Source organism: Macaca fascicularis, chromosome 14 (genome assembly GCF_037993035.2).
Source record: "Macaca fascicularis isolate 582-1 chromosome 14, T2T-MFA8v1.1".
NCBI classification, from domain to species: domain Eukaryota; kingdom Metazoa; phylum Chordata; class Mammalia; order Primates; family Cercopithecidae; genus Macaca; species Macaca fascicularis.
In genome coordinates, this window is record NC_088388.1 from 19,604,126 (window position 1) to 19,629,672 (window position 25,547).

The 25,547-nt window shown below is 47.2% G+C and overlaps 1 protein-coding gene across 3 annotated transcripts; it reads right to left on the reverse strand.

The window, feature by feature from the left end:
* Nucleotides 1-474: 474 nt before the first annotated feature.
* Nucleotides 475-20,185, reverse strand: LOC123568785 (uncharacterized). Of its 3 annotated transcripts, none has more exons than XR_006692329.3 (4): nt 4,593-12,201; nt 4,388-4,505; nt 3,343-3,736; nt 475-980 (listed from the first exon to the last, which is right to left on the reverse strand). XR_006692329.3 is itself a non-coding variant. In XM_065528229.2 (4 exons), the coding sequence occupies exon 1, from the start codon at nt 19,750-19,752 to the stop codon at nt 19,147-19,149; it is 606 nt and encodes a 201-aa protein (XP_065384301.1). In that variant the 5' UTR covers nt 19,753-20,185; the 3' UTR covers nt 475-980; nt 3,343-3,523; nt 4,388-4,505; nt 18,975-19,146. The 3 variants fall into 3 exon arrangements, 2 of the variants coding, with proteins under 2 accessions (XP_065384301.1, XP_045227650.2); XM_065528229.2 differs by lacking the exon at nt 4,593-12,201 and adding an exon at nt 18,975-20,185 and having other exon boundaries at nt 3,343-3,523; XM_045371715.3 differs by lacking the exon at nt 4,593-12,201 and adding an exon at nt 18,975-20,185.
* Between the last annotated feature and the right edge of the window lie 5,362 nt (nt 20,186-25,547).

Below are 25,547 nucleotides of genomic sequence, written 5' to 3' on the forward strand. Positions count from 1 at the left end.
ATGCCTGTAGTCTCAAGTACCCTGGAGGCTGAGGAGGGAGAATGGCTTGGGCCTGGGAGGTCAAAGCTGCAGTGAGCCATGATCATGCCACTGCACTCCAGCCTGGGTGACAGAGTGAGACCCTGTCTCATTAAAAACAAAAGGAAGAAACAAAAGAAAAAAAAAAAAGAATTTCAAAGAATATTTAATGATATGGGGAAATGTTCAACAAAATAATAATAAACCAGGATACAAAACTATATACACTGGAAAGATGTTTGTGATGTGGTAGAGATACCAGTTGCTCCCCAATATCTCTTCTCCCCTTTTGCCATAGTAACAGAACCCCTACTTAGATAAATAACCTATTTCCCAGTGGTCATGGGACTACATTCTGGCTAGCAGGATATAAGCAGAAGAGATGCGTGTGAATTCCAGGAAGTGTCTCTCTTAGACTGTTCCTGCTGCTATAACAAAATTACCTTAGACTGAGTAATTTACAAACAACGGAAGTTTATTGCTCACAGTTCTGGAGACTGGGAAGTCCAAAATGAAGGTACCAGCAGATTCAGTATCTGGTGAGGGCCTGCTTTCTGCTTCCAAGATGGCGCCTTCTTGCTGCGTCCTCATGTGGTGAAAGGGAAAACAGCTCCCTTGCGCCTTTTTGATAAGGGTACTAATCTCATTCATGAAGGCTGCACCCTCATGACTTAATCACCTCCTAAAAGCACCACCTACTAATACTGTCGCCTTGGTGATTAAGTTTCAACATATGAGTTTCAGGGGAACGTGTTCAGATGATAGCAGTGTCCTTGGAGAGAAAAGCTGGTCTCTGTTTCTTCCTTCTTCAGTTTCTGGAGTGTGGATATGAACAGCCATCTTGGGTCCTGAGGTGGAAGCCATGTGTGGAAGATGGAGGGCATTGGTTAGAAGGAGTCTAGTCCCTGATGGTCACAGAGCTGCAGAACCAGCCTGAGCTGCTTACTGCTGGACATCACTTACTAGAGAGAGAAATTAACATGCTTCAGCTACTGTTACTTTGGGTTTTCTGTCATTTGTAGCTGAAATAATCCTAATCAATATGAGATATATTAAGTAAACAAAAATGCAGATTGAAGAGTATGAATTGTATGATTCCAATTTTATTTTATATTCTTTAAGTGTTTAACTCTTAACCCGGATTTTATTTTAAAATGTGTGTTTATATTCATCCATATGTACATAGAAAAAAGAAAGGAATGTTAAAAGCTAAAATGTTAGTAGAGATTATTTCAGGATGGTAGGTTATAAGGATTTTATGTGCTTATTTATTTACCTTTTGTTTGTTTATCTGTATTTGCTAATTTTTCTATTATTTTTATTTTTATTTTTTGAGACAGGATCTCACTCTGTCACCCAGGCTGGGGAGTACAGTGGCATAATCATGGCTCACCACAGCCTTGACCTCCTGGGCTCAGGTGAGCCTCCCACTTCAGCCTCCTGAGTAGCTAGGACTTGGCACCTGCAACCACGCCTGGATAATTTTTGTATTTCTTGTAGAGACAGGGATCATCATGTTGTCCAGGCTGATCTAGAACTCCTGCGCTCAAGTGATCCACTGCCTCAGCCAAAGTGCTAGGATTACAGGCGTGAACCACCATGCCCGGCCTCTAATTTTTCTTCAACAAAAGTGTATTACTTTTTAAATAAGAAAAAATAATGAAAGGTATAAAGTATATGACTTAATGAGATCCATATTTATTGCAGTAATAAAAAATATGCTGAGGCCAAGGTGGGTGGATCATTTGGTGTCAGGAGTTCGAGACCAGCCTGGACAACATAGTGAAACCTCGTTTCTACTAAAAATACAAAAATTAGCCAGGAGTGGTGGTGTGTGCCTGTGATCCCAGATACTTGGGAGGCTGAGGCAGGAGAATCGCTTGAAACCAGGAGGTGGAGGTTACAGTGAGCCAAGAATCCACCACTGCACTCCAGCCTGGGCGACAGAACGAGACTGTCTCAAAAACAAAAAAACAAAAAAACCCAAAAACCTTATTCTCAGAATGAAGGTTTGAAATAAGAAACAAGCAAACAATTTTAAAAAGGAAATAGAAAACAAATACCTTATTCATGATTCCATGGGAAAAAAGACTGAAGTGTTCTAAAGTAAATAAGGGTGTGAGAAATTGTTCAAAATATATTGTTAAAGGGAAAAAAGGTTATTCAACAATATGATGCCATTGTTTTTGATAAAAAGAATTAAACAACATAAATATGTGCTAGAAAAAGAACTAGAAGGAAATAAGATGATATATTGGTGGTCTGGTTTCAGAGGAGAGATTTTAGTGATTCTTATTTTCCCCTTTATACTTTTGGTATTTTCTAAATTTTTCTCTAATAGGCCTGTGCTAATCTTATTTATTTCAAAATGTTTCTATTTAGAGAAATTTTAACAATACAGAAAAGCATGTTACAAAGAATAATAAAAACACACACATCCCCACTGCTCAAAATTAAAACTATTAATTTTTGTTATATTTAATTCCTATCTTTATTTTAAAGAAATAAACAGTAACAGTAAAGTCCCATTTATGTATGTCATCATGATCATTAAAAATATTTAAATTAGGCTGGGCACGTGGCTCATTCCTGTAATCCCAGCACTTTGGGAGGCTGAAGCGGGAGGATTGCTCGAGCCCAGGAGTTTGAGACCAGCCTGGGCAACGTAGCGAGACTGTGTCTCTACAAATAATAATTTAAAAATTAAATTAAATTAGACCTGGCACTGTCTAGGATGGCCCGGGGTGATATTTTGTGAGGGAAGGGGAGACCTGCTCAGGGATTTTTAATTCCCTTTCCCCTTCAGCCAGAGGTTTGGCTCTAAGTGACTATTTCCAGGATGGGGGTGGCCTGGGTGCAAGGATGCCAGATTTGTCTGGCACTTCCCCTGGAACATAGAGTGGCAGGCAGGGCTGGAAGGGGAGGGTCTCAGTGGAGCACTTCCCTCCTGAGGTCAGTTGGTGCCCAACTAGTGTTTACGAAGAGGGTGGGACCTGAGCCTCCCAGCTCTGCGGCCTCTGCTCTCCGGGGGGGTGCTGGCCCACAGCAGGCCACAAGCAAAGGACGGTCTCCTGCAAGAGAGACCAAACTGCTGTCTCCTGCAAGGCTCAGAGACCAGGCCACAGCCTGCGAGGATTCTGAGAAGTGGAGGCCCTTGCAGCTAGGTGGTAAAGTGGTCAGTGGAGGTTCTGGGGATCCAGAAAAAAGAAGGAAGAAAGGGAAGAAGTGGGAATGCTCACATTTACGAGGCACCTACTGATGGGAAGGTATGGCCATTTCACAGATGAGGAAACCAAGACTCAAAGGCCTATTGACGTCACTTGCCTGAGGCCTCACAGCTCCTGTGGGTCCAGGTTGAAATCCATGCTGACTGCATGCCTCATGCTCCTCACACCACACCAGGCTGTGTCCCATGGGGCTATGATGAGGGGGCCATTCTGCATTGCTCAGCGCCTACAGCAAGGCCTGGATCATTTGGAGATTGATTTCCAGGAGGTGGTGGGATCTGGGGACAAGATGTTGTGAGGCAGCCCATCTTCACTGGGCGCGAGTCACAAGGCTGTCAATCACCTTCTTGCAAGGAGGCTCAGAGAGGCTGGTAAAGTCCGAACTGATTTTGGAAGAGTTCTCTGGTGTCCTCTCTTCTTGCCTTTGCGGGCGCAAGGGTCTCAGGCCCATAGCCAGCTCTCCAGGAAAATTGCCAAGCATCTCCTGGGAGCTGAGAGGGGCATGAGAGTGGCCACCACCCATCCCTTTGGACCTGACCTGCCAAATGCACAGCCCTGCGCTGTTCTCTCCTAGGCCAAGGCAGAGGTCGGGGGGCAGGTCCACATGTGCCTGTGTGCACTCACACATACACACACACACATGTGTGCCCCCCTTGGCAGGGGGCAACCTCCTGGTAGGCCCACCCCTTTCCAAGACTGCCCCTCGCTTCCAACACCTGGCAGACATCTCAAAGGAGGAACAGGCCTGGAGGCCTGGACTGGGCCACATACTGGTTCTGAGAGTGATCTATTTATCTGTGGGCCCCCCACCTTCTCGACTCAAACACCAGGACCAGTGCCAGAGCCATGGGCAGAGAAAGACCCATGAACCCCTCCTGGGGAGGCTGGAGTTTTTTATAAGATAGGGTTGGCTGGAATTCTGACTCTGTTCCATTCTGACTACGTGACCTTAGGCAGATTCCTGAACCTCTCTGAGGCTCAATAGGTTTATAAAATGGGGATGTCGGCCAGGCGCAGTGGCTCATGCCTGTAATCCTAGTGCTTTGAGAGGCCAAGGCGGGTGGATCATCTGAGGTCAGGAGTTTGAGACCAGCCTAGCCAACATGGCGAAACCCTGTCTCTACTAAAAATACAAAAATTACCTGGGTGTAGTGGTGGGCATCTATAATCCCAGCTACTCGGGAGGCTGAGGCAGGAGAATTGCTTGAATCTGGGGGGCAGAGGTTGCAGTGAGCCGATATCGTGCCACTGTACTCCAGCCTGGTGACAGAGTGAGACTCCGTTTCAAAAAAAAAAAAAAAAAAAAAAAAAATGGGGATGTCGTCATTGATAATAACAGACACATACCTCTTCCAGTGGTAGGAGGATTAAATGCAATAGTATGCAGGACATGATTCCACGTTTTGCACACAGTCAGGCATAGAACAAACACTCAGGAGCGGTGCCTGGTGCTTGTGTAGCTCCAGTGACTTCTCCTACCCCAACCCTGGCTCAGGATTCAGCCTTCACTCCGAAGCGGCAGGAGAGACGTAAAACCTCCCTCCCCTTCTTGGGTGCCCCTGCTCTCCAAAGGTTCTCTGGGACTGCCCAGGCTATTACTATTGTCAACAATAACGATGACCACTGCTTCCATTTATTGACCACGGACTCTGTGCCAGGCATTGTGCCAAGTTTTCTCTTCTTTCATCGTCACGGCAATAGAGGAGGTACTTTTAGTTTCGTGTAATCCAGGTAAGGACACTGAGGTACAGTGAGGTTCAGTGACTTGCTGGGGTCACACGGGTAGGGAATGGCCCAGCTAGGAATCTTTCGAGGCTGGGAGAACATGAGTGACAGAATGAAGACATTCTACAGACTCAGTTGCACCAATTGCCAGGGCTCCTGGTCTGGGATCCAGTGAGGTTCTGCTGGGAAGCTGCTGAGTTCTGTTCACGGTCACCAAAAGGGCACCCTGGTGGCCTGGCCGCAGGACCGGGCTTCTGCCTACTGTCAAGCTTAGGCGCTTCCTGCCACTCTGCCCAGTGAGACCACCTTGATCCACAGCTGTGGTAGGAGATGAGGACCATGACCATCTCCTTCCAGCTGGGGTACCAGGCAGGGCCCAGACAGGAGACCAGGACCCAGGTTCAGCAGAGGAAATGGTTGGAAATGTTGAAAAGGCACCTGGGGGTGGGGAGGTAAACCAGAGACGAGCAGCAGCAGGAAACTGTCACCCCCTGCCCCCCTACCAATGGGGTTGCTCCCAGGGCTGGAGCAACAAAGGGAGGGGGCGGAGGTTCAGGAGCCCAGGACCTGGACGGCCCAAGGGAGCTGGAGCCATGAAGGAGATGAACTCACAGCCAGAGCTGCCACCCAGATCTGGGGATCAGGAGGAATACGCAGACTTGTCTTCCTCCCCTGCCCCCCATCTTCCTCCAGAACCTTTCATTGGGTAAAACTAAGCAGGAGCCAGTTGGCAAGGGGGTCTGGGGCACGTGATTTGCCCTCCAAGATACTGAGCAGAACACAGGCAAAGAACAGATGTGACAACAAACCAAACAAATGACCAGGACAGAGACCTCTCCAGGGCTGCCTCCTGCTCCTGTGGCCACCCCTTGACCGCTTCAGGGATCCTGCTGAGTAGGGGACAGTGGACTCTCGCTGCTGGTGACCACACTCCCTCCTGGAGTCCACCTGGGCTGTGTCTCTTTTCCTAAACTCCCACTTGTTAGTGTCAGGAGACCCTAAGCGACAGAGCTGGCCACTCCCTCCACATACTTGACCTGGATTGCCTGGTGGTCTTCACTGCCCTACACTTCACTTCAGTGACTGTGTTTCTCTCTTGTCCTAACCTCCTCTCCATCAGCACTGACCTTACGGGGCTGGAGCCTCACCATGCCCTTCCCCCATGCCTGCTTAAGTTATAAGACCACAGAAAATGCTGTTAAATTCCAAAGTCTCCCACCAAGCACTCTACTTAAGAGCCCAGGCTGGGGGTGCTCTCAGACGTGAGGTCAAAGCCAGCTCTGTCACCTACTAACCTTGAACAAGTGATTTTACCTCTCTAAGCCTGAATTTGCTCATCTAAAAAAAGGAGAATAGCAGAAGGAATAGCAATAATACATTCTTGCAGGGCAGAGGAAAGAGAAAGGCTTACAGCTTATCTGTGAGGTAGTTGTTGCAGGTACAAGAAGAAAAATAGCAATTGAGCATTTATTCCACAAATACTGATTGACACTTTCTGTGCATTGGGGTCTGTCTAGGAACAGCAGGGATAGGAAGAAGAGTGAAATATTGTAAGGTAAGACGTGAGGAAACCAACTCGAGTTGCCCTCAATGGAAGGATATTTGTTGGCTCACTTAGTTGGAGGTTGGGGGTCCAGAAGTAGAGTGATGTTATGAACTGAATTATGCCTCCTCCACACTCATATATTGAAGCCAACAAATGTCTTTCTGTGACTGCATTTGGAGATAGGCCCTTTATGGAGGTCATTAACATTAGATGAGTCATAAGGGTAAGGTCTTAATCCACTAGGACTGGTGTTCTTATAAGAAGACAGAGCGCTCTAGTATCTCTTCTTCTTCTTAAAAGGATAGCAGTCCTATCTGGAAGAGATACCAGAGAGCTCTGTCTTTCTCCGGGCATACACAGAGAAGAGGCCATGTGAGGTCCCAATGAGAAGGTGGCCATCTGCAAGCCAGGAAGAGAGGCCTCACCAGAAACCAACTTTGATGGTGCCTTGATCTTGGACTTTTAGCTTCCAGAACTGTGAGAAAATAAATTTCTATTGTTGAATTCACTCAGTTTATGGTATTTTGTTATGGCAGCCCAAGCTGACTAACATTGTAGGCTTCCGAGTTGATGAGTCCAGAAACTCTGATTCCATTTCCCTGCAGTGCTCTTGACTCTGCCTTCCTCTGTTTGTGGTGACACCCTTAGGCTGGTAGCAAGAGGACTGCCCTAGTTCCAGGCTCTGCAATGTCTAGGGGAAGAGAAAGAGAGAAGGCTATCCACGAAGCTGCCTGATAAAAGCAAGCGTGCTCTTTCCTAGAAACCCAAATCAAACCTTCCGGGCATCTATTGGCCCTAACTAGGTCACATACCCATTTTGGAACCAATTCCCAAGATTTGGGAAAGCCAGGCACGTGTATTTTGTACAGCATAGGAAAAGCTGCAACACAGAGACCCCACATACAAATGTAAGCAAGATAGAATGTACGTCTCTTTCATGTAAGAGTTCAGGAAAAAAAAAAAAAAAAAGCAGTCGAAGACTGATAGGAGGACTTGGCCATCCTTCAAATGTGGTTTCCCTCTCTAGGTCCAAAGAGACAGCTTCAAATTTCTATCATCTCCCAGGGAGGGAGAAGGGCAGAAGTGTCAGGGAAGTACATGCACAGTGCCTTTGAGGGCCCAGCTTAAAAGTGGTCCGATTATGTCTGCTTACTGTTCATTGGGGGAGAACTTAGACTCCTGGCCACAATGAGCAGCAAGGGAGGTTGGGAAATGTAGTCTTTAACGAGGCAGCCATCCGCTCAGCCAAAAATCAGGAGTTCTGTTATTTAAAAAGGGGATCGTGCATATGAGTGAAACAGAAAGGTCTCTGCTGCACTCAGATTAGTTAGGGCCAGGTTCCTGAATCAATTGTTGGGAAGGGTCAGCTTCCACGGAGCCCCATGGGCTTGCTTCTTCAGTCTCTATACTCTGGGTCTGTCACAGCAGCTTAGCTCATACTCTAAATAATGCACTGTCCCTTGAATCGCCTTGGCTTCTCTTAGGAATCTGGAAGGGGGAGAATGGATGTTGGGTAGCCAGCCAGCAGTGTCCACTACATTATCTGCCCTTGAGGTCCTGAGATGCTGAGGGAAGAGATGGGTTTAAATAGATAACTATGGACAACATGACAACTGGTAACTCACAACAACATATAAAGCCCAGTGAAAACAGAGGGAAGAATTAAGAGGAGGCTTCTTCGAAAGAGTGGAAGGGTATCATGAGTTCATTTTGGCTGAGTTTTAAAATAAGTATTGGAATTTCCCAATGGTTTTGGTTGAGGAAGGGCATTTCAGACAAAGAGAATGGCAAAATATGGAGGCCTATGAGGTGTGGCTTGTCATCTGAGAGTGGAGAGCTAGGGGTATGTTAGGATTAAGTAAAGAAGGGCATCTGAAGGCCATGAGAAGGAAGCAGCCTGTCCCACAGGCCTCTGGAAGCCATGGAGGGGTTTTAGGCCTGGGAAGACATAATCAGATCTGTGTCTTTCTCTGAGGGAAGGACTGGAGGATGACTCGTTAGGAAGCTATTTCACAAATTCGGCTGAGTAATAAAGAGCCTGCATCAGATCAGGGCTTTAGTGGTGGGAACAGAGACAAGGAGACAGTTTGCAGAGAGATTTTGGTGGAAGAATGACAGAACTTGGTAACTGGGTGACTAAGGGGGGTTGAGTGAGAATGGAGGGGGTGGTGGTTTAAATATGGTTAAATATGATCCTGAGTGTACATGCCTGCACTACAAACCTAGAGAAGGAGTACAGGAAATGCAAGTTTTGGGGATGAGAGGAGAAAATGCTTTCCCACTGTCCTGAGCCTGGTCCAAGACAGACTTCTTTGGGTTTCTGAAATGTTTAACAGTCTCTCAGTTGGGCATGGTGGCTCACGCCTGTAATCCCAGCACTTTTGGAGGCCGAGGTGGGCGGATCACCTGAGGTCGGGAGTTTGAGACCAGCCTGACCAACATGGAGAAACCCTGTCTCTACTAAAAATACAAAATTAGCCTGGCATGGTGGTGCATGCCTGTAATCCCAGCTACTTGGGAGGCTGAGGCGGGAGAATTGCTTGAATCCGGGAGCAGAGGTTGTGGTGAGCCGAGATCACACCACTGCACTTCTGTCTGGGCAACAAGAGTGAAACTCTGTAAAAAAACAAACAAACAAACAAAAAACACACACACACACAACCGAAAAAAAAAAAACAGTCCCTCTTAACTCAAGGCATCTGAACACTCAGTCCCTCCTCTACAGAATACCCCCTCACTCCCAAATCTCCAATTGGCGAATTCCTTATTTCCTCCAAGAGCCTTTCTTGACCCCCTCACCAAGGTCAGAAACCGTCTCCTGTAGTCTCATGGCATCCCATTTCTTTTCTTTCCCCACCTCTCACTGGTGGTTATTGAATGCCTGCCTGTCTTTCTCCAATACACCTGTAGTTTCCGTGAGGCAGGAACCATGTCTGTATTTTCCACTGCTTCATTGTCAACAATGAAGTATAGTGTCTGGCACATGATAGGCACTCATGCTGAGTTTGAGGCATCTAACAGTGGCCATTGGAAATCGGAGTTGGCCAATCATTTGGATCTAGGCCCATTTGGATAGAACGCAAGGTAATGGCGCCACCATGGGGATAGGTGGTGTGACTCTCACGTGGGCCTGGATCACTCTAGATTAGTGGTTTTCAACAAGGGCTGATTTTTGCCTTCCCAGGAACATTTCTGATTATCACAACTGGATGTGAATGTAAATGTGTACACTATTAACATCAAGAGGGTAGAGGCCAGGGATATTGATAAACATCCTATAATACCCAGGACAGCTCCCCACAACAAAGAATCATCCAGCGTAGACTGTCAATAGTGCCAAAGTGGAGAAACGCTGCAGAGATGGGCGAGCCAATTGGCACGGCTGAATTCCAATTTGGCCTACTGGCTCCTATGGCCCAGTTGAGTAAGAGCAAGAGAAGCTCAGCAGCTGTCACAAGAAATATGGACTTGTAATGTGCAGCCAGGAACCATCTTGGATCAGGCCTCAGTCAGAGGCCCCAACACCTTGGGCAGTTTCCCCTTAACTGAACTCCCAGCCGTAAGCCCAGCTGGCCCAGCCTGGCGCTCGCTCGTCTCTCTGACTCATTCTGTTGGGTTTCTCTCGCTCTTTGGTGGAAGGGCACCACACTCTTTTCCCGCCCCATCTGCCTCGCTGATTATTTTCAGCTTGGCTTGCAGAGGTCCAACACTGCAATTACTCCCCAACCTCAATGGCTCCTTCTGAAAATAACATTTGGGTCGAAGAAAACCTCAGTCTGGTGGGCTGAATTTTATACTAAACAGTTAAAGAATGGGTGTGGGCAAGGGGATGGGGGTGGGGACAAGGGAGTGGCACGATGGTACAATTAAGAGAAGAATCTGGAAGAAGGGGAAAGGGAAGGAAATGGAGAGAGGGAAGAGGTGGTGGTGGTAAGGGCTGTTGCAGAAAGAAAATAGATGGGCCGGGGTCATCAATCTTCTAAAAGTCTTCTGCCAAGTCTTTATTTCTGCCTCTAATTGAGGGTTTTGTTTGCTGTAATAACCCATCCCCACCCCCAATCTTTGAGGCCTGGGAAATTCATGTCTGCCTGGGGCCAGAAGAATTAGTCTATGGGCATACCAATCTTTATCCAAGTTAGTGACCAGATTTTCCAACCCCAAAATAGAAGACACATGGTCTGACATAGGCTTTTTGTTCTCTTTCCAGATGAGAATGGCAGTCTGGGAAATGTAGTTTTAATGTGGATAAGGGGAATTTCTAAGTGTTTCTGTGGTCAATTGAGGACAGTAGATAGGATGTTCAAAATAGGGATTGTCATGGACATCAGAGATTTACGGGTTACTTTAGAGAAGAAAATGATATTATTCTAAGTGAAGTAACTCAGGAATGGAAAACCAAACATTGTATGTTCTCACTTATAAATGGGAGCTAAGCTATGAGGATGCAAAGGCATAAAAATGACACAATGGACTTTGGGGACTCAGGGGGAAAGGGTGGGAAGGGGGTGAGGGATAAAAGACTACAAACTGAGTGCAGTGTATACTGCTTGGCTGATGGGTGCACCAGAATCTCATAGATCACCACTAAAGAACTGACTGATTTAACCAAACACCACCTGTTCCCCAATAACCTACGGAAGTAAAACAATAATGAAAACTAAGAAAAGAAGAAAATGAAACATGGGAAATGAGAAACTTTGTCCCATCCAAGTAAAGGGGAGGAGGGGGATCTAGGGAGTGTGGAAAGAAATGCCTGGAACCACCCTTTGGATTCCAAAGGTGGTTTAAAAAAAAGGTGCTTTAAAGGGTGCTTTAAAAAATAATAATAATAAAAAAATTTCAAGGCTGATTGACCTACCTTCTATGACTGTGGTGAGAATGAACTGAAGTTTGCAAAACGTAGGCCCTTGCACTTAGCACTAAGTAACCAGTAGTTCATGAGTGCTGAGAAAGATTCTTGAACGCAGTTCCTTAACGCTTGTTGGCATTTCTTCCTGTTCTGTGTCACTAACTCAACTAGCCCTGTGGGGACCTTTCAGGGTCAGCCCATTGGCCTCTTTGGGTAGTGATGCCAGTGCTGCCCACTGTTACAGAATATGCCCTTAGGAGGAGTCGTTGGGAGGCTAGAGGGTCCTTCAGCCTTCCATGAGAATGGCTCCATCAATCTGGAGGGGAAAGGAAAGGTCTTCCTCTACTCAGAGCCCACTTTGCTCATTCGTTCAATACTATTTTAATGGGTGGCCACCATGTGCCAGGCACTGGGCTAGGTACTGGAGATACAGCAGTGACCAAGGCAAGGCTCTGTGCTCAAGAGCTTCCGGTCTAGTGAGGGAAGCAAGTACTTATAGTATGGTGCTATTAAGTACTACCGTCCAGGTAAGTACCAAATGCCAGGAGAGCACATGGGAGGGGCCCAAACTGAGCCTTAGAAGGAAGAAGAGAATTCTAAACAGGGAGAGATGTTCTGAGTTGGTTGGATCAAGGGTGTGTGAAGAAATTACGATTCTGGGCCAGGCATGGTGGCTCACGTCTGTAATCCCAGCACTTTGGGAGGCCAAGGCAGGCAGATTACCTGAGGTCAGGGGTTTGAGACAAGCCTGGCCAACATGGTGAAACCCTGTCTCTACTAAAAATACCAAAAAAAAAAAAAAAAAAAAAAAAAAAAAGCTGGGCGTGGTGGCACGCACCTGTAATCCCAGCTGCTCAGGAGGCTGAGGCAGGAGAATTGCTTGAACCTGGGAGGCGGAGGTTGCTGAGATCACGCCACTGTACTCTAGCCTGGGTGACAGAGCAAGACTCCGTCAAAAAAAGAAAGAAAGAAAGAAAGAAAGAAAGAAAGAAAGAAAGAAAGAAAGAAAGAAAGAAATTGTGATTCTGCTCATTTTACAGATGAAGAAACTAAAAGCTTCAGATCATAAAATTAGTAATGGCAAAACCAACACCTGAACCCTGGCAGACTGGATTCTCACGCCCCCATGCCGGTGCCGTGTGCCCAGCTCCCAGGTGGCCTTCATCCAGGCCCTGACATTTGATCTTAGCCTTGAAAGAGGGGTAAGATTTGGAGAAATTGTGGGTCCTTCTTGGATAGGGCAGCTATGTAGGCTGTGGAGACAGGCTAGTGGAGTTTGCATCCTGGCTCTGTGATCTTAGGCTTTCTGTGCCTCATTTTTCTCCTTTAAATGTAAACAACATCCACCTTCTATGGCGTCATAAGGAGTAAGAGTGTGTAAAGTGCTTAGAACAATGCCTGAGACCTTGACAATCACTCAGTATGTTAGGTAGTATTACCTTCAGAGTTTTCTTTGTTTTTGAGACAGGGTCTCACTGTCATGCAGGCTGGAGTGCAGTGGCACCATCATAGCTCACTGCAGCCTCAACCTTCCGGGCTCAAGCAATCCTCCCACCTCAGCCTCCCAGGTAGTTGGGATTACAGGCATGCGCCACTATGCCCAGCTAATTTTTGTGATTGTAGTAGAGATGGGTTTTACCATGTTGCCCAGGCTGGTCTCAAACTCTTGGGTTCAAGTGATTCTCCAGCCTTGATCTCCCAAAGTGCTGGGATTACAAACATGAGCCATTGTGTCCAGCAATTACCAGAGTTTTTCACCAAATGTGGTAGACAAGACAATGTAGCTAACTTTTTTTTTTTTTTTTTTTTTTTTTTTTTTAAGGCTGGTCAAGTGAAGCAGTGTGAGTGGAGAGGGAAAGAAAAAAAAGAAAGAAATCTGTAACTGGATGTGATCAATTAGTTGCAAACACCACTGCACTCGGACCAGCCCATATATAAATTTTTTATTTTAATAGTTTTGAATTTATTTTCAGCCTGTAGCTTTACTAACGTGATTGCTTAGGGCAAAGCTACCTAAAAAAGGGAAATGGTTTAAAGGTAAAGAAAAAGTTAATAAAATAAAAATTTATTAAAATGTATAATAGAGGTGGAATGTGGATCTGGAAGCAAACCGTGAAGGCAATACCCGAACGGCTGAAAATTTTGGAAAATAATCGGTGACGCCTCCTGCTCATAAAACCTAAAACAGATGAGGGAGGCAGGGGAGATACTGACCAAGGCGGTATCAAAACCTTGCCTCTTTCCCGCCCGGTAGCCACTATCCTTCCCTTCTTAAGAAAGTGTGTGGTGTGAGGTCCCAGGCCCGCGAGGCTTGACTGTGCTTCCGAGCTGCGCATCCTGGACAGTGCTGCGGATCGGGGGCCGCGGGGGAGGGAGGCTGAATCCAAAGGCCCAAGTCTGGAAACCGAAAGCCAACTTCCCAACTTCGCTCTGCCGGCGCGTTTGGGGAGATTTGGGCCTCTCTGATTTTTTTGGATCACTGGGTCAATCAGTCAGCCAATGCCTCGGGAGAAGTTTAATTAAGCTCAGATCGCGGGCGCAAGCTGCCAGAGGTCTCCCCGGCCGACCGGCCCCGCCCCCCAACATCTGGTGAAAAGCACCCCCCCCTCTCCGCCCTGTGGGGCGGGGCCGCAGCCCGCGCATGCGCGTCGGCCCCGTTCCCGGCGCCCCGCAGCAGGACTCAACTCCCAGAACAGCGTTGCAAACTGTTGCATCAGACAGCAAGCAGCCGGTCGGGCAGCCAGGGTTTCTAGGAAGATAGGAAGGGTTTGAGATCCTCTTTGGTTGCCTGGGAGCTTTGGCTGTCACTCACTGTGTTTACACGCCGGTAACAGGATCCCCTAAAATATCAGGCTTGCACCCATCAGAGGAGGGCCATAGCCACGGGTGAAATTCCCTGAACGCCATTGCTCCTGTCCCCACTCCACGCCCGGACCCAGGCGGGACTAACTGAACTGGACTTGGTCTGCTTTATTAATGGCAAGGGCCCTGAAGGAATGAGCTGGGTTCGATTTCTCTACCCAAGCACAAGAATGCCCCCTGAGGAATTTCTCACTCTGTGAAAGTGCAGAACTAATTTCCCCTGACAAGTGCTATTGCCGGTTCCCAAAAGGGTTTGGAAAGATCCCAGCAGAAATGTTCAGTGGTTTCCAAATCTCTTTACCCCAGCAGCTGGACATGCACACCCTGAGCTAGGAGCCCCTTTGGGCACCCAGAACTTCTTGGTGGCTGGACACACGTCCTTGACACACAGGCCTTCCTTTTGTCATATCTCAGTCCCCCTCTTATGAAGACTTCGGATATTAGCCAGAAAATGCACAACCACAAATTCATGCACACATATAGATTGAGCAGTACACATACACAATGAGTTCTCTGGGTCCAAATGGCTTAGCAACTCAGGTCAGTGGAAAAGTCATCCTTATGTTCCCTCACTCTTCTGGTCTCTGGGCCATTCTTTCTCAAAGTGAGAAAATAATGCTGTATCTAGAAGGGATAGGACAAGCTGGGACAGGTGGGCGGGATATTCAAGAAGAATAAGAGCACTGATTTGGAATCTAGCTTTTTAAAGGGATTTTCAAGGACATAATCTGAATCCCATGGCTCAATCCTCTTTTTTTTTGAAATGGGTCAAGACCAAGATCATTCAGTATTAATGGATTTTCCAGAAAGACAAAAACTGGCAATTTACCTTGAGCATTCTGCTTTTTTAGGGTGTTGATGATGAAAGTCTATTCCTTGTGAATAATTTTGAGAACTAAAACAGGCCTAGTGTTTTCCTTCTCCTTCATTATTATGAATCACTCGATCCCAAGATTCAAAAAAAAAAAAAAAAAAAAAAAAAAAAGACCCAAAAGACTCATCAGCATTATTCGGTGCGTCCCTTGCCAGACAGTCACCATTGTTTGTTTTAGCCAGGATTTTCCTGCGAACAGTGGAGTATTATGTCACTATGGGATTTTCATTTTCATTGTAATAGATGTTTCATAAATATGACCTGAGTTATTTCAGTCGTCACAAACAGTGTTCTTATGAACTGAAGGAAAGACAACTAGGAAAGGATGGGAAGGCATTGGCAGGTCCTGGAGCTAGAACATTCCCAAGTTCTGCTCCTGAAGGTCTATCAGGATCCAAACCTGCCAAATGGGTACCCCCAAGGTGGGATTCTAAAGTCAGCAGGTATGGTCTCAGGAAGCTGCTGGGAGCTGATAGAATGTCAGATGTGTCGGTCAAGTGTGGTGGCTCATGCCTCCCAGCACCTGGGAGGCCAAGGCGGGCAGATCACCTAAGGTCGGGAGTTCGAGACCAGCCTGACCAACATGGAGAAACCCTGTCTCTACTAAAAATACAAAATTAGCTGGGCCTGGTGGTGCGTGCCTGTAATCCCAGCTACTCGGGAGGCTGAGGCAGGAGAATCCCTTGAACCCGGGAGGCGGAGGTTGCGGTGAGCCGAGATGGTGCCATTGCACTCCAGCCTGGGCAACAAGAGTGAAATTCCGTTTCAAAAAAAAAAAAAAAAAAAAATGTGTCTGAGTAGTCGTTCCCACATGGAGAAGCAAGTCAGTTACTATGGTGGAGCCAAGCCTGGAAGTTGGAGCCATGAGGAAAGGAGCCAGGTGGAGGTGGGAAGAGGAGAAGGTAAGCCCATGAGCTCAGGCTGGGTTTTCTGCAGTACCCCCAGCATCTACATACAATGGGCTCTCAATACATGTTTGTGGAGTGAATGTACTGAAAGAAGGGAAGAAGAAGCAGATTGAGGAAAGGGCGAAGAAGTCCAATAATTTTGCAGGAGGCCACCTGGGATGGCCAGGGTATTGGGTGAAGAGGGGAATTCTTCCAGTTTAAAGGCATAGGGCAATAGAGTCAGAACTAGTAAGTGACAAGTCCCATGAGGTTCTTTCTGCCTTGGTTTTCCTTGTTTGGAAAAACCTCCAGTTGACTACAGAGCTGAGCAGTCATTCTACTTAACTAAGCCTAGCGACATCATCACCTATTGCCTCACCTTGACTGAATTTCCAGAGCAAATTTCTGGAAAAGTGAGGGGTCTGAGGAGTGACTGAGATCTAGAGGACAGGAAGATCACCTCAGAAGCCACACTTCAAAACCATAAACAGACCAGGCGTGGTGGCTGATGCCTGCAATCCCAGCACTTTGGGGGGCTGACGCGGGCGGATCACCTGAGGTCAGGAGTTCGAGACCAGCCTGGCGAACATGGTGAAACCCCGTCTCTACTAGAAATACAAAAATTAGCTGGGTATGGTGGCAGGTGCCTGTAATCCCAGCTACTCAAGAGGCTGAGGCAGGAGAATCACTTGAACCCAGGAGGCAGAGTTTGCAGTGAGTTAAGATTGTGCCATTACACTCCAGCCTGGGCTACAAGAGTGAGACTCCATCTCAAAAAATAAATAATAATAACAATAATAATAAGTAAAACCATAAGCAACATGGTAGCCCAGATACAAGTGTGTACTAAAAGGGTGATTTGTTTTACACATTCATTGGGCACCCACAGATTCTAGACACTATACCAAGCCCAGACCCAGACAAAGCTTCTGCCCTAGGGCTTATGATCTAAATTCCTTGTGGAAAGTCTGTTTTTGAAATGTTTAAGGCATCTCATTTAATCCTTATTTCCATTTCAAGTCATGTACCTCCTTCCTGAGAAACCCACCACATTTTAAGTTTGTAGCTGGCTTTCCTTCTGTTTTTGCTATTTATGTGCCAATTTAAAGGGTGGGGAGAGCCACATTAATTTTAAAATAAAACACAAATAGAAAAATGAGGCTTGGTTAAAGGAAAAACCACAAAAGGGATTTTTTTTTCTTTCTCCCATACTTTTCAGATTTTCCTAGAACCACCTTTATTTTCTCAGAGCCCAGACATAGAAAGTGAGTGGGCCTCTCCGGATGCTCTTCCAAGCTAAAGCCAAAAGCCTCATTCCTATTCTCTCCTTGCACCTTGAGGTTTTGTTTTTCTGTTGGACATCTGAGTCCCACATTGGGGACTCAAGCAGGTCAAGCCTCCCGTGCACATGTGATATTTCTATGCACTCAGCGTAGATTTTGATTTGTTTTTCATGATTTGCATCTTACCTCTTCTGTTCAGTTGTTTCAGCGTGTACATTCTGGGTGATGAGAACATAGCTTTAAAGTCAGACACTCCTAGGAAGAATCCCAGCTTTGCCACTTACCAGCCTTGTGACCTCATCCATCAAACAGCAATCATCATCCACACTTCTTAGGGCTGTAGTGAGGATTAATGAGTCAAAGCACATAAAGGGCTCAGCGCAAAAGAAGCACTCTGTACTCGGTAGCTATTATGAAAATAGATCCTTTCATCTATCTGCGCCTACTTAACCAACCCTCCCCCTACCCACCGTATTTTGGAGAAGAAGAGAAAAATTAGTCATTTATTCCAAGTAGATGATTTATCCCTATTTTAAATCACCAGAGGGCGAGAAGGGGAGGCAAGGCTGAATGTGACTTGCAAACACCTAGGCCTTTCAATGGGATGGGAATCAGTGTCCGCGCCTCTCAGCAGGAGATGAAAAACCCGCTGTGCAGGGACTGGGGAAGCCTTGAAGGTCGGTGGTGGGATGGCAGGAGCACAGAAGATGGAGAAAAGTGGTCAGGGAAAGCAGGTCCAGGGCTGAAATGGTGGGCCGGAGGGATGGCAGCCACCAGGAAGGGAAGCTTCTTGCTTTGGGGTTCTGAGTCCAGGCGTCTGCAGGCCTACGTTAGCCTGCCCCGAGGTCCCGGTGACAGTGAGATCCAAGGCGTGTGCGGCAGCGCCCTCTGCCGGCTGCGTGGGGCAGGCGCCCAGCCCAGAGCCCGGCCCGGCAGTTCTGCAATCCGGCCTCTAGATCCCTCCGGCTGCCTCCGCCCCCGCTCTATCACGGCTCAGGACTGCGGCCCCGTCCCGGACTAGATTCCTAGAGACGCCTCCCTATCCTACGCTTGCGGGCTGAGCAGGCATGATGCTCAGAAACACCCAATTCACCAGGGGATCGGAGGCCGCAGGAACCCATCCAAACCCCGCAGGGGCTGCGCCTCTGGGACCCAGGGCCAGACCCTGCTGGGCTGTCGGAAGTGGCATCGCCTATGGCCAACACCGCGGGTTCTACGCACAGAGAGGAGCCCTGGGTTCGCTTTCTGTCTCGTCCATTTTCCAGCTAGGTGACCTTGGGCAAGGTATTATACTTAAATTTCCATGTGCCTTAGTTTCCTCATCTTTAAGATGGAGAGAAGGATCCCGTCCTTAGTGGGTTGATGTGAGGATGACATGGGGTCCGACAGCAGGGGTTGGAATTCTGGCACTGACATCAGCTAGCTGTGTGCCCTGGGGCAAGTTACTTAACCTCTCTGTACCCCGCTTTCCTGCAAAATAGGGATAATAATGGTACTTACCTCCGAGGGTTGTTGCCTGCAAAGCGCTTAACACAGTACCTGGCACAGAGTAAGCCCTCAATAAATGGTGGCTATTATGGCGGTGGTCGTTATTATTGTTCCTAAAGGCGCTGAGCACACGAGTGGAGCTCTAGCTGGCGGCTATTATTAGTTTCTTTCTTAGGTCCGGCTATTTCTTTCTGGGCATTGTTCAGATCTTTTACCAAGAGCTCGCGTCCTTATCAGTAGCCGAAGGACAGCCGGCCTTCCCGAGTTTGGAAAGATCGAGGTTCCCCCGGAGGAGGGCCAAGGACGCGGCAGCGGGCTGCCAGGACCGGGACCTCCCGAAGGAAGCCCGAGCCGCGCCGCCTCCGCCCGGGCCTCCATGAGCGCGCGTCAGAGCCGCAGTGACGTCGCCGGGCCCGCGGGCCGGGGGAGCGGCGGCCTGCACGTGCGGGGAGCCTGGAGGGGGCCGGGAGGGCAGGGGGTCGGGCCGCTCGCAGGAGGCGCCTCGGGCCGCGCGGGGCCCCTGCGCTCCGAGGCGGCCAGAAAAGCTGCGGGAAGGCCCGGCCTGGGTCCGCTGTTCCGCGCCTGCTCGCGCGCGGTGCGCTCCGGGCGCCGCCTGCCTGCAGCCCCGCGCGGAGGCCGGAGATGCCGACGCCCGCTCCGGGGCCAGCTCAGCCCGGCCGGGGGAGCTGACTTCCCGGCAGCCGCGCGGCGTCGGCGCGGTCCTTTGCGCCCAGTCCTTCTCGACACCCCACCCGCCTCGATCCCACTCCTCGCCTCCCCCCAGCGATTCCCTCCGTTTCTTCCCCCTCTGTCCTCCGTCCGGACCAGCTCGTTAGCTGTCAGCTGTGGTGAGCCACTCGCAAGAGGCACCTCCCACCTCCGGCTCCCCGCCTGCAGCCCGGGCGCGCCCATCCCGTCGCCCTCCCGACAGTTCCACGCTGTTAGCCCCGCGCGCACAGCCACTCGCCGCGTGTTGACCCGATTATTGTCCATCGCAGAGATGGCGCAACCGCCCGGCCCCTCGTCCCGACGCCTCTCCTTCCCTCCTGAACACTTCTCCAGGCACTCTGCACTCCATCCTCATTCTCACTTCATCCAGACCTCCCCGGCGCCCAGCTCCCCTTGGCTGTTGACACATTCTCCTCAAAGGTCTCCCCTGCACGCCTGTCTCCTTCAAATCCATCCCCCTCGCTCTGCCAGAACAGCCACCTGCAACCCCTGTTTGGCCATGCCTCTCGGCTTGAGGCCGCTCCGTCTTCATGGACGCCCTCGTCTGCCATTTTCTACCCCATGCCTCCCTAGCTAGTCTCGGAGGCTGGAGCCCGCTGGGGCCACACTCTTGAAGGTCCTCAGGTCTTTGCTGCGGTTAGGCCCCATCCAGGGAATTTTCCCCTTCCTCCCTTCTTCCCCCTCACTCCCCACCCCCACCGGCTTCCTCTTACTCATCCTCCAGAACTCAAGATGTGAGTCACCTTTTCAAGAACGCCCTCCCTGTTCTGCTATCTGGCCCAGTGAAGTGTCCCTGGGCTGCCTGCTGATTTTGTCATATTTAGGGGAGAGGCTTGACCCTTCAGGATGGCCCGTGGGGTCCTGCACGGTCTGTGCACATCCACTTCGCCTCCCCTCCCCTCCCCTCAACTTCAGCTCCTTTCTTCCTCTGCTCTGGCCACACAGGGAGTCTCAGTTTCTGGCCCCTACCTCACCTTCCCAGTCCAGCCTCTTAGCGCAGGCTGTCTCTGCCTGAAACACCTTGCCGCCCTTCCTCTTCTACTCAATTTTCAGCTGTCATCTTAAGTAAGACTCAATTCGTCTGAGAAGCCTTCTCTGACCCACCCACCCCCAACTCAGTGGAATTCGCCTTTAATAGGTCAAAGTGCAATTCAAAAAAATTTAAAGCATACCAAAAAACTACAGCGAATAATATAATTAATCACTATTCTGTGTGCCTTCCCCTCCCCTCGCCACGTCTTTGTCAAAGCTTAACAATTGCTCTATTTTCTTCAGATCTTTTTTAAAGGACATAAAACCTCACAGATCTGGTTTTCTGAATTCATTTCTGTCCCTCCCCTATGGTAATCACTTTCTGTGTTTTATCATAGGAGTTTTATCATTCCTATGCATGCTTTTGTATTTTTGCTACATGTATTTGTGCCTGTAAGCACTTTACAGAATTGTTTTGTATGTTTTTAAACTCTGAAGAAATAGCATTATACCAAGTATATAATTGTGCAACTTGCTTTTTTCACCCAGCAGTATGATCTTGAAATGTGTTCACATGGATACACGTAGTTCTAGATTATGCAATTTTCACTGCCTATTGGGGTCCCATTATATAAGTTCACCATACTTTATTTACCAATGTCCTTCTGAAGGACATTCAACTTATTTTTAATTTTTTTTCTGTTAGAAACAATATTGTGATTAGTATTTTTTATAGCCATCCCCGTGTGTGAAAGTAAGTCTTCCAGTAGCCACTTGGGTGCAGAATTGCTGGGTTCAAGGCAGGGGAATTGGCAGCTTTACTCAGCATGGCTAAACGTTTTTTCAAAGTGGCTGTACCATTCACAGTCTGATAGCAATATATGAGAGTACCCATGCTTGGCATCCTCAACAACGTTTGGTATTGTCAGACTTCAAAATTTTTGCCAAGCTGATGGGTGTGAAACGGCCTTTCAGTGTTTTAATTTGCAATTCCCTGTTATCAAGTGAGACTGGGCACACTTTCATTTGTTTGTCGACCATTTCCTCATTTTTAACTTGCTCATTGGTTTATTTGACAGTGCTTCTGTCAGATTATCTCTTACCATGAGTAGGAGTTCTTTATATATTCTGCGTACTAATCCTCTGTCAGGCTGGGGCCCATCTGGTGTCTCTTATTGTGCTCAATTGCAATTTTAAGCATGTATAATTATTTGATTAATGTCTGACTTTCCTATTAGATGATAAGCACCAAGAGAAAAGGAACTGTCTCCTGCAACTAGTGCAGTGTCTAACATACACCAGGAGCTCAATAAATACTTCTGGAATGAATTGTATTGACATTATTATTATTATTATTTTTATTATATGTTTGCTTCCTCAGCTGTCACCCTCAATGTCCCACAAGGCTATCAACTCCTTGAGAGTGATATTTTATTCATCTTTGTATCTCCAACACCTATCATAACACAACACATCTGGCACATTGTGTATACCCAATAATTTTAAATTAATTTCCTTTGAACTTTCTCTTCTTTCCCTCACCTTTCTCCTCACCCCATTTTTCTATCTTGAGCCCAGTTATATTACCTATACAATGAATAATAAAGACCTCCTAGGGTGTTGGTGAGAATCACCCGATACAGTGGATGCGTAAGTAGAGCAGTGCTTGGCACATAGTTGATGCTCAATAAGCGGTGACTTTCAGTATTCCTACAACAATCATTTTGGTGACTAAAGATACACTCTGCTTAATTTTAACAGACAAAGTTCTTTCAGAGAGAGAATAAAAGTGAACCTTCTAAAGATCTGGTGACCATTTTTTTCCCCGTTATTGGCATTTGACCCACAATATAAGGCTCAGTCCCAACGTGATCTCTGAAAAGCATCAAATATCATTCTTCTCCTTTTCTTTTATAAATTCCAGAAATATCAAAGGCATATGAACCATACATAGAATTCAAACCTTTAAGTAGAAACACATAAAGGCCAATTCCAAGTCTTTGGCCAGAAGTCGGAGAGCAGAAAGGAGGTCTGTCAGGGATACCAGAGGTGGGATTTAGTGGCTGCAGCCAAGGACAAAAGCAGAATACTTACCTCTGTTTCCGACATCTGTCGTTGATTGTGTGACTTTTGACCTATTTATAAAATGAAGATAATAATTCTTGCTTTTTCTAGAGGTTGAAATTCACTAATGACTCATTTGAAACTGCTTTGAGACCCTCAATGAGAAAGGCGGTTTGAGTCTATTTAAACATAGCTCCTCCAAGGTAAATGGGCCAGCAACATCTGTCCCTACCACACAGGAACATGATCTCTATCCTGCCAGACAGGGAGGCCCAGGAAGGTGGATTTTGTTCGCCCAGAGTTGTAAGTTACTGACAAGCAGGGGAAAAGCCCAAGAGGGAAGTCCTCGTTCTGTGCACAAACCCCCTTCACCCGCGGCCTGATTTTTGCAGGAATGATAAATCTCAGGGCAGCCTTATTTGATCAAGATGTAATACTAGGCAGAGGCCTGTCATCTCTAGAGTTTCAGCTCTGCGGGAGGAAAGCAGGTGGCTGCACTGGGTCTGTTGCAACATGAGCCCACCAGAGAGAACAATTAGCGCAGTGACCGCTGGCAGCCGCCTCTCCCCAGAAGGGCCGAAAGGAGCTTTGCTGAGAGATGTAACAGGAGAAGGTGGGCTGAACCCAGAAAGCCCCTCTGGAGGCTGACCTTCTCCTCAACTCAGAGACCTACAAAAGGGCCAGGAAAAGCAGTAGAGATGGCTGTTTGACAACTCCATGTCGTAGTGTCCTAGGGTTAAGCTGACCCCTACTGCCGTGGGAACCAGCAACAACCCGGGAGCTAGAAGACCAGGCTTTGAAATCCAACTGTGAAACTTACTAGCTGTGCAATTTGGTCACTAACCCTCTGCGACTTAGTGCCTCAATTGTGGGTATCATAAGAACACTGACCCATCAAGGTTGTTAAGGCAGATTAAATGAGAAAAGGTAGGTGATAGCGTGCCACACAGGGAAGGGGCTCCGTCATTACTTATTAAACCGATTCAAACACTAAAAACTCATTTAAGACTGAGCACAGCTCCCTCCCTTAAAATTTTTTTGTCTTTTTTTATTCTTAAAGCAATGCTTGAACATGATAAAACAAAAACAGAAACAAAAGCCACAACAGCACGAAGTGGGACACAGTGAAAAACAAACCTCTCTCCCATGGGAAATCCTTGTCACCCATTTCCCATCCCCTGGTGGCAATAAATGTTACCAGGTTCTGGTGAATCTTTCCGAAGATATTCTATGGATATACATAAAGGATCTATGTGGGTTTTAAACTGTGCCTCTTTTTATACAGCTAACATGCTATGTACACTCTTCTTATACTTTGCATTTTTCCCCCCACTTAATGTAGCTTGGAACTAATTCCATGTAAATTTATATAGAGCTACCTCATTCTTTTTGAGGCTGCATGGTGTTACACTGAATTTATTTACCAGTCCTCTACCTGTGGACATTTAGGTTTTCAATTAGTTTTCTGTGTCAGCTGTAACAAATTGCCATTAACTTAGTGCCTTAAAACAATACAAATCTATGGTCTTACAGTTCTGCAGTTCAAAAGTCTGAAATGAGACTTGCTAGGCTAAAATCAAGTTATCTGCAGGACTATGTTCCCTCCTGGAGACTCTAGGGGAGAATCTGTTTTACTGTGCTTTGCAGCTTCTGGGACACTTGCATTCCTTGGCTTGTGGCCCCTTCCTCTGTCTTCAAAACCAGCAACAGTAGGTTGAGTTTTTCCTCCAACAATCACATCATTCCAACTCTCCTTTTCTGCCTCACTCTCCTACTTTTTTTTTTTTTAAGCTGGAATCTCACTCTTTTGCCCAGACTGGAGTGCAGTAGTGTGATCTTGACTCACTGCACCTCCATCTCCCAGGTTCAAGCAATTCTGCCTCAGCCTCCTGAGTGGCTGTGATTACAGGTGTGTGCCACCACACCCAGCTAATTTTTGTAATTTTAGTAGTGATGGGGTTTCACTATGTTGGCCAGGCTGGTCTTGAACTCCTGACCTCAGATGATCTGCCCATCTTGGCCTCCCAAAGTGCTGGGATTATAGGCGTGAGCCACCGCACCCAGCCTCTCCCTCTTCCACTTTTAAGAATCGTTGTGGGCCGGGCGCGGTGGCTCACGCCTGTAATCCCAGCACTTTGGGAGGCCGAGGCGGGCGGATCACAAGGTCAGGAGATCGAGACCACGGTGAAACCCCGTCTCTACTAAAAATACAAAAAATGAGCCGGGCGCGGTGGCGGGCGCCTGTAGTCCCAGCTACTCGGGAGGCTGAGGCAGGAGAATGGTGTGAACCCGGGAGGCGGAGCTTTCAGTGAGCCAGGATCGCGCCACTGCACTCTAGCTTGGGCGACAGAGCGAGACTCCGTCTCAAAAAAAAAAAGAAAAGAATCGTTGTGATTGCATTGGGCTCACCCTGATAACCCAGGATAATCTCCCTATTTTAAAGTCATCTGTTTAGCAATCATAATTCCATCCGCAACTTTAAATCCCTTTCCTATGTAATAGCGTATTCATGGTTTCTGGGGGTTAGGATGTGGACATTTTTGGGGGGCTATTACTGTGTCTACCACAAGATTATTTCTTATCTTTTGCTATTACAACAGAACTGATGAATATCATTATATAAATGTTGTTTCTACCTGTGAGTCTACATGAAAGATAAATTCTTAGAAGTGGACTTATCTGGATAAAAAAAAAAGTGTTTTATTAAAATGTTTGGTATCCTGAGAGTGACACTGTAAAATATTTTTTTTTGGTAGGTAGGTATTGTCAAATTTTGCTCCAATGAAATGGGATTGTAGCAATTTACACAACTACCACCAACATATAATACCATTTTTTTTGGTTTTAATCAGTAGTCTTTATTTTTATTTTATTTTATTTTTCTTTTTAAAATGTGCTTTAATGGAACTTTATTTTATTTTCTTTATTGTATTTTGTTTTTAATTTTCTTTAAGTTCTGGGGTACATGTGCAGAACGTGTAGGTTTGTTACATAGGTATACATGTGCCATGGTGGTTTGCTGC

What these genes read in the sequence shown, in the direction of transcription:
- LOC123568785 (XM_065528229.2), bottom strand. Translation starts at nt 19,752, where the DNA reads ATGGACAATAATCGGGTCAACACGCGGCGAGTGGCTGTGCGCGCGGGG.